The sequence below is a fragment of the Pygoscelis adeliae genome, unplaced genomic scaffold (genome assembly GCF_000699105.1).
Source record: "Pygoscelis adeliae isolate BGI_AS28 unplaced genomic scaffold, ASM69910v1 Scaffold43, whole genome shotgun sequence".
Lineage (NCBI taxonomy): Eukaryota > Metazoa > Chordata > Aves > Sphenisciformes > Spheniscidae > Pygoscelis > Pygoscelis adeliae.
The window spans coordinates 3,177,700-3,186,858 of record NW_008824538.1 but is presented as its reverse complement, the minus strand read 5'-3'; the positions used below and the strand labels follow the sequence as shown (position 1 = coordinate 3,186,858).

The 9,159-nt window shown below is 44.3% G+C and overlaps 1 protein-coding gene across 1 annotated transcript; it reads right to left on the bottom strand.

The window, feature by feature from the left end:
- Window positions 1–1,095: 1,095 nt before the first annotated feature.
- Window positions 1,096–4,809, bottom strand: LRR1 (leucine rich repeat protein 1). Its single transcript, XM_009321641.1, has 2 exons — window positions 4,214–4,809; window positions 1,096–1,573 (listed from the first exon to the last, which is right to left on the bottom strand). The coding sequence occupies exons 1-2, from the start codon at window positions 4,807–4,809 to the stop codon at window positions 1,321–1,323; spliced, it is 849 nt and encodes a 282-aa protein (XP_009319916.1). The 3' UTR covers window positions 1,096–1,320.
- Window positions 4,810–9,159: the final 4,350 nt, after the last annotated feature.

Here is a 9,159-nt window from a genome sequence, read left to right as displayed (position 1 = left end):
GATTAGTGAAGAGTTTGAAGCTGATGATTTTTAAAACGTGGATGAAGGCTGTGCTCGCGTAGGAGACGTTAAATGATACCTGCAAGCCAGTACCTTCTTCCAAAGCCTGCTGCCGCCTTTCAGGCTGCTCCTCACGCTGTACATCACATCTAGCTGTCACTTGAAGCCCAGCCTGGATCAGTTCTGCACTCAGTAACTACAGATGCCTTGTTTCCCCATTGAAACTACATATACTTGCCACAGTGGTGTGTTTTTCTATGACCTGAAGTGATGCAAAATGTGTTGGTTCACTCCCGGGCAGTCAATACCGCTTCAAAAATAACAGCGTAACATGCTCCCTCCAAGCCATCACGTGTTCCAGGGCATGGGACACCTAAAGACTTCTCAAGGGACTTTTGTTCCATGCTGTTTCAATTCCGCAGCCAGGGACCAGCTGACGAGACAGGAAATAAGGGTGCGGGTACTCTCAAGTATTTCGGTACCTTCACCGGGAAAAAGGCCGGGAGCTAATCCCTAGAATACACTGGGTGAAAAAACCATTAGAGAAAACACAGTTCACATGTACGTAGAAGGGTTTCAAAATTTAATAAGTTGACACAGTGAACAATTCAGGGATCTTTAAAATGTGAGAGTTAAGAAAGTTTAGGTCACACATTTAGAAAAAGACATTTCTTGTATAACAAAGAGAGAAAACCAAACACATTTGCTCTGGTAAAAAACCAGCAATGCTGGTCCCTGCTTGAAGTGAGAATGCTGTAACAGAACTTTTTAAAAAAGAAGCACCTGGAATTACACAACCAGTTTTGAACTGCTCACACCGTCATTTCTTCTCGTAGCAGCCTACCACGTTGCTCTACAGTAAACAAGTCAGGCAGAGGCCAGTCCAGTGATAACATCAACACAGTTGTCTCCTGTAGGCAGAGTTCAGAGCCTCAAGTGTCAGTAAGCAAAGCAGTTTGATATACGCTCACCTTCCTTCTCCTGACAAGAAGAAACCACTTACACCACGAAACAAAGAAAATTGTCATGATACTCCAAACAAAGTCACAGTAACAGGAAAAAGAAAGCAAAATACATTCTAAGGAAGATTCGTTCGAGCTAAGCATCGCTTTTTATTCCAACCAAAGGGAGATTCTAGCGGCGGAGGAACAGAGTCAGGCCGCCGGATCAGGCTGACAGTGCCCCCTCACCTCAAGGCTGACATTTGCTATCTGCAGCAAGTGCCCAATGACAGCACGTGTGGGTAACAAGCAGAAAACAATTTCAGGCTCCTCCGTCACCGGACAGAACTTCGGGCAGAGCTTTTGCGCCCGTGAACGGTCACCCGTTACTCTGCAGGTACCTATCCAGGAACTGGGAATAGCAGTCTAGAGAACAGAAGTAGCAGATGATGGGTGCTTCCGTACCTCCCATGTTATCCACGAGGACCACGGTGTGAGCTACGTGATGGAGATTCATGGTCACCGTGATTTGAATGAAGCTGCTCAGACAGGCACTTCGACACTGGCATGTTTTAGCCACTTCCAGATCTTCACAAAGGTGAGAAGGAAGGAGATGACAACCATAAGGGATTCTGTTGAACAAGAGGAGTACGTGTGAATTCACTACAAAATTAACCAATGTCACTCAAACGCAGTGACACGCCATATGCACCAGTTGGAAGAAACGCCCTTCTGGGATCACAGACAACGCAAATCTGAAATTTTGCCACTTGCAATGTTGGCCTGGTTAGGAATTAAACGCCACTTTCCAAGACAGTCACTAAAAACATGCAGCCGTGTTACTGACCCCCAAGTAGCGAGGCCCTGAACTCCAGAAGACACTGCAATGAGAAGTAGGGAGCTCACACAAATTGTAACAGCCTGTATCACAGCCATAGAGAATTAGAGAGAGAGAGAATTACAAAGATGATCAAGAATAATGAGACAACTGGGTACATATCTGCTCTTCCCTCACATTATCCAGGATGATCACCGTATTTCATCCTGGTCTGATAAGGCACCCACAATTTATTCCTCGCTCTCTAACATGAAGAAGTGGTAGTAGCGTAAAAACACTGTATCCAGAGGAAACGGGAGAGAAAATGAGCCTTTTTACAGTAGTACTAACGTTGCAGACAATAAATTAGGGTTCTCTTGATACACCGCTCCCTGCGTCCATCACGTCAATAATGACATTCAGTGACAGGAACAAGAATTGCTTCTTTTAAAATTCGCAGCAGAGTGGCATTGTGTTTGGGGTACAAACCAAATAATTTCCCTGAAGTCCTTTGTCAAGTTAACTTCAAAGTGTGGGTATCGCCAGTGCCCAGCTGTCACTCGAGACTCCCAGAATAGGTCTCACTGACTCACATCCCGACTACACCTACATATTCCCAATTCTTTCTCCATACCATCATTCACATAGCTAAGACTCCTGTGGGTTTTTTTTTCACCACTTCAATTTTGGGACATCCTTTTTTCCGGTCAGGACAAGCATAATCACAGCTCTGGTACTTGCCCAGCATGCCACTGTGAAGATTGATTTCCAAACATTTGCTTTCCTGTCTTTCCTCCTTCTGTTTTCTTCCTTTCTCGAGGTTTTTATAGCCCATCATCACTCCTGTTTCCCATTCTTTGTTAATTCTCACCTCCAGTGAATGTCAGACGGAATGTCTGTTGCCCACTTGTTAGATTTTTTTCTTTTCCATTTAAGATAATCAGGACTGCTCTGACCAACGCTGTCTCCTAATAATCACAGACCCGTGGGCAAGGGGACTGTTTCCACTGCCCCTTGTCCCACCGAGACTCCTGGAGCAGAAAGCCTTTTTTGTTCTGTGTGGTGCCGGTTTTTTTAAAGCCTGCTGCATGGGGGCCAGGGGCTGGGTTAACGACTAGGTATCCTTAGGTACTCCGGTAATGTAACTGAGCACCAAAATCTGACCAGTTGAGGGATTCTGTTGGCTAGAAAAAAAACATGCCTTAATATTTATATCAAAACCACTGCAATTTATATCAAGTTGGGAAAGGAGACACGTGGAGTTTAATTACTCTAATAAAATCAGCAAGGTCAGACGCAGATAAGATTTGAACCAGAACATTTGGTTGCTCAGCTCATTTCCAGGGTGTGCCCTGCATGCCTGTGGACACCTTTAGCACAGACTTCCGAGCAATTAACCCAGGTTTACGGGGCGCTCCCCACCCCCAAGGCAGGAATGGGCACATAACATAGATTAGGAACACTTCAAGTCTGTCTCTCGCCCCTTTCTGTACCCGTGACTCTATTCCGTCTTCTTGCTCCCTTTCCACCCAGAACGGGGTGGGAGTAGCAGCAGCTGGTACTGGAAGGATCACAGGCAGAGCTGTGTAAGCGGTGTGAGGGAAGGGGAGAGAACTGATGACAAAGCAGCAGCCCGGCAAGGATAATGATTACTTGGTGAAATAATAATTTTAAAATTACCTCAGAACCGGGCTTCTCCGCATAGGCCAGAACACCCTCGCTCCAACACCAAGGGAAATTAACAGCTCAAGGAAAACCTAAGGTAGGGAGAAGCCTGCAGCAGGTAATGCCAACTACAGCGTGACGCTTCCCCTCTGAGATGCCACCTCGCGGTACCTTTCTAACACTACTCAGCTTGCGTAAGGTCCCATCTCAAGCGGAGGCAGGCCGATCCATGTCTGTAACTAGGAGCTGTATGGTAGAAGGTAACCTTTCGCCAACTCGCTATCCTCGCACGGGAAGGGACAGCGACAGGCTAATGGGTATTACACACAGTTTTAGTGTACTTTAATGTGAGCGCAAGATGAAGGGCAACCACGTTTGAAAGCCATTTCCAAGCTAGAGCCCGACACAAAATACGATCAGTGCCACAAAATCCGCTGTAATGTAAGCTCCTCAATACAAAATGCCAGAAGTGGTTCAGGGCTGTAGAACTGATTCTCTTTTCCCATGCTTGGGCAAGAATATTCTGTTACGGTACCCCCGTTTTGTGGATAAAAACATTTCAACCTATAGCTTTCGCTAAGTGCTTCCAGGTCACCAATTTACTGCATTATCCTGTATAACAAAGGAACTATTTCACAAGTGGAATTCAAAGCAACTTTAACCTTGTGATTTTTAATAGGTGAGGAGCAATAGCCACTGACAGGAAAAAAAAAAACAAGTCAGGAAAGTTTAGACTCGACAGGTTTGAAACGGAGTAGGTGCAATGTGTTACCCACCATGCTACTCTTACCTGTAATTTACGGTTGCTCTTGCAGCACACTCTAATAAAGTCAATGGTATTTTCAGTTGTATGTTGGGGACAAGCGGATTCGGCTGTTCAAAAGGATTTCCAAAGAGATCCAAGTTCTCAAGACAGAGTTTCCTAAAGTCACTGGGCAAGAAAGGAAGTTTGTTTCGAGCTGCTGACAGAAAGCGTAGATGATCTAACTGGCCAATCTTGAATGGCAACCTAATCAACTCATTGTCATCGAGCTTTAAATTAACGAGTTCTCGCAGCTGGCAGAACTGAATTGGAAGTGCTTTAATTTTGTTTTGGCTGAGGTCCAAGAACTGAAGAGATTTCTGAAGGGTGGAGTTGCACAGAGCCCCACTGAAGGACTCCAGGTGATTGTCATGCAAATTAAGCTCCTGAAGACAGATCAGGTCACCAATAGTAGCTGGCAGCTGCTTAATATGATTATGACTTAGGTCTAGTTTTCGCAGTTTCTTCAAACAAAGCACACGTGTGTCGATCCGAGCAAGTTTGCAGTACGAGGCTTGGAGATGTTCGAGAGAGTAAGGAAAGTTTTTGGTGAGAGGATAGTCCCTTCTTGAAGTTATGATCATTTTTGTCTTAGGTTTTTCAACTTCCGAGGTCTTCGCTGGTACCAGAGCTGAGAGCGGGAGAGCTCCTGTGTCGGTCCCTTGGTGAGCCAGTCTCACAGCTGAAAGGAAATTCTTTAAATTGCTGGCATTTGCCTGCAGGAAAACACAAATGTGGAATTAAAAGTTCATTATTCTTGTGCTCATTCATACTAACACTTTCTGAACTATTTTGTACATGTATCAGGAGATACTAACTCAGCAGGGCAATGAAATGGGAAAGGGAAACAACTCCGGCTTATGAGGTTGACGTGCTGTTTACAGTATTTAAGAACAAATGGCATGCAATTTGAATGAGAAGTTACGACCTCTGAATAATCTAGATCAAACGAACTGCGTTGCATTACTCAGAAAAGGAACAAAGCACTGAATTCACAGCTGAAAATAAAGTACAGAAAAAAAGCCTGATGCACTGTGATCTTCCTAACCTGCAACACGATGAAGAGACAGTTTATAAAAACACAGGCGGGGAAATCGGAGATCTAAAACTTGGGGCAATCACTTCTGAAAGTTGCGAGGAAGGAAACGGATGGAAGCTGAGGTTAACTGTAACATAAAGGAAGGTGGAAAGCTTCAAGCCAGGTTAAGTAAGTGCTTCTGGTCACACGCAGCTCTGTTTGGTTGTGCCAGCATCGAACAAGAGGATAGTTATTTGCAGTCCTGCAAACTACTGACTAATTTTGCTTTAGGTGGGGTATAATATAATGGCAGTAAGGACAGAGTCTCAAACTAATGGAATATCAGATGACCTGTATTTTAAATAAAGGCCAAGAAAGCTGTGATACATTTGTTGTACTGATATAATTAAGTTTTATGAATAACAGGGTGACCAAATGTTTCTCTTCGAAATTTCCCAGCAAGTCTCTACTCAAGCTGACATGCAGCTGACAGACACTAAGCTATAAAGTGAATTATAAAGTAAAAAGCACGGTGCATCCATACAAGTAGAAGTCATCTCTCACGGCAGGAAAGAACAAGCCTGGAGTTTTGGCATGGCTCTGAGAGTCGAGAGGTTTGCACTCTGTTCCCAGCTGTAACTTGCCCAAGCCTAGTGACACCCATTTCTGCACCTGAAAGACAATTTTGCTCCTAAATGTATTTGTTTATACCAAATTCTACAGCGTCCAGAACTAGATCACATAATACGCTATTAAGCATCTAGCACAACAGAGCAATGATCTTGGAGACTTCTGGATGCTAAATGTGGTCTAAGTAAAGACAATAAAGGTCAAACATATTTGACTGCATCAGTAACCTAAAATGATTGTTCTCCTTAAGCATCCCACGCACATCTATTCTTTCAACTCCCGACGTGATACCCTCCAGACACGGGGCAGCTGCATGCCAAAACCCTCTGTATCCAAGACCACCAACATTCATTATCTCAGCCAATCTAACTAAAACATTTAGCTGTGGGACTCCCCGTAACTACAGGCAGATTTGTCATGTTTCCGAGGGTAATAAATAGCTAACTAAATTTGGAATTAAGGAGAAAAAGTCCCCCCGATCTGTAAAGATCAAGTAAAATACATAACTATACATTAGAATTGAGTTACAGGCAATATTTCTTTGATCTCAAAGCATGAGAGGCAACAGATACCTGTTTCTTGTAGCCAAAAGCTCTAGGTTGTTAAGAATAAGTTTGTGGGCTGTTCACATGCCTTCAAAATAAGAGTACTTTCTGTTTTGGATCCTTGAGACAAATTTCCTCCACAATAGCTTCGTAAAGGCAATGTAGTATCTGTAAACCCTGCTGTTGAGAAACCTTGAGTATGTTGAGAAAAATACTAAGACACATCTAAGAAAAAAAAGCGAAGAATTAGTTGGAAGAGCTCAGGACACAATTTTCTGCCCCAAGTCTGAAGTCTCAACGGCAGAAGAGATGTCGGGAAAAGAGGTTAATCTGCGTTGGTGCCTTACACATCCCTTGTTTCAGAACTAAATGAATGATGACAAGGCAATCAGAGATTACATGGATTTCCGACCTTGCGTGCAATGCAGCAGGCACAGGCTTGCTGAAGGGAAAAAAAACCCAAACAACCCCACAGTGACTTTAGTATTTTTGCTCCAGGGTTGAATGCTCCAGACCGATGTTTCTCAACTCAATTTCTGATGTGGCTGAATGCAGCAAATCGCACCGCCTGGCAGAGTACAAAGAGTGGGGTTTTGCACGGTAGTTGCACACAATCGGTATAGTCATACCTGGAAATCTCTTTCCCACACAGCTTTTGTCCACCTTTGAGGGTTAAGAAGCCTTTCTCTAATGAAATTATGAAAGACTAGCAGAAACACTACAGAAAAGTCATTTTAAATTGGGTTTCCGGGTTTGGAGCATTTAAGAGGAACATAGAGTATCACTGGCTTCGGAAGAATTCAGTGGATTTGTTCCCGAAGCTTGACAGTATGAGGGCAAGCCTTATGCTAAAAATGGGGAGCGAGGACCTAGCCTCCTTAGAGCAACTCTGGTCATTATTCTAACTCCTGTTTAATTAGATTCAGTCGAGACCTTCTTTTCAGTCTAACACCATCATGGACTATCTTCTCATACAGAAAACAACAGATGTAGTTCTTAACTAAATTACTACCCACACTGAAAGAATGTCTGTCACGCCGTTTCCTTACAGGCCCTGTAAGTGGTCTAAATCAGATCTTGTAGCACTAAGACACAGACCTTTGCTCTCTAATTTTATACTACTAGTAGATCCTCTTACAACAGGCCCGCTTTTTGTACCTTTGTTCCGAGATAAAAATTTTTTGACTTCTCACACATCGGCAGAAACGTTCAGAGTAAAGGATGTAGAACCAGAAGTTATTCTGGAACTAATGCAACGTGCATGAGTTTTCTTGTTTGCAAGATACATAGCACATTTGCTTCTGACAAGAAAAACTGAATTTAATTGGATTTGGACACACGCTGCTGCTTTTCTATTTATCCCTGTAAGGCGAACTGCTCTCTTCGTCAAATTAAGGCTGCTTTCCTTACCACCACAGCCTTCACTCTTGCACAGACAAGAGTGGTATTTCCAGATCACCATAGCACTGTGCCACATTCCGCAAAATCTTGGGCTACCACAGCTATATTCCGTTATCGGTCTTATTCCCAATAAAATAAGCGCTTTTTCTTTCTTTCTGGGACATACTTGTTTTCTTTTCAGTAAGTCACCGTCCCGAGTACAGACTCATTCACCTTGTTTCTCAAGCAGACCTCACAGCCTGCCCCGAGCTCCGCTCCACTGTGGCGAGACTCTTGTCAGTGCCCGTTGCAGCTGCAGTTTAAACGCACCCCGTGCACTTCTCCTTTGCGAAAGCGTACTGCTTGTGAAGGAGTAAGCTTCCCCACTCATGATTACAGCTGCTCAGTCTGACATCACCAAAATTCTTCAAGGATTCTCCTTCAGGCCAAAGAATCACAGTTGCAACAGAAAGTCAAAATGATTTTCCAAGCAAGCAATCGATATTATTTGCTTTTATTTACACATCCTAACTCCAAGGTTTTAGAAAAGCTGTCCTGCTTTCCTCTTCTACAAGGCTACAAAAGATTACTGGAACGGGCACAGAAGAAAAACTTAACAACATAAAAATTGAACGTATGTGTGATATTTTTGGTGAGTTTAGTGTTATTAAAAACACTTTACAGCTTCCAAATATTCCACGAACTGTAACTAAATACATTGGTGAGCCCTACTATCAGCTAAGCATTAAGGCGAGATGGTGCCTGTACCGCTGATCCATACCACGTGTCTCCAGCTTTGAAAACCACAGTGGGCACGCTGCTTGTCCACCAAGACAAGAGTATTCTCCATTTTTTTTTCATTAGAAAGACTGCAAGCAATAACCGTTTCGCAGAATTTATGGCCAAAGACCAAGATATTGTACAGGGAGATGAAAAAAGTTGTTTCTCTCTAAACAGGAGATGAAGAACAACACGAAAAATGGACTTTTCCGCTCCTGCTGTTTCTCCGGAGGGAGCAGAAGAAGGGAGAATCACAACACAGCCCAGCAAAGAAGCTGGGCTCAGCCTTCCTGGCACAAAATGAGCGAGCTCCCTCATACTTCCCTTTCTGCTGTAGCCTGTTGAGGACATACAAAGCCAAGCTCCTTCACGCTGCCTCGCTCACGTCCCCTACGCCAACGCTGCGGGCAGGGCGAAGACGACTGTTAAGACGAGACTGGGTCGCAGCGTGGCACTTGTCAGAGGGACCCCAAGCAGACAGCCGGGGGACCCACTGGGGCCCGTCCAGCACCCCGGCGAGCCGCCCTGCCGCCTCCACACGCCGCTCGGTTTCGAGCACGGGCAGAGCACCGAGACCTCGG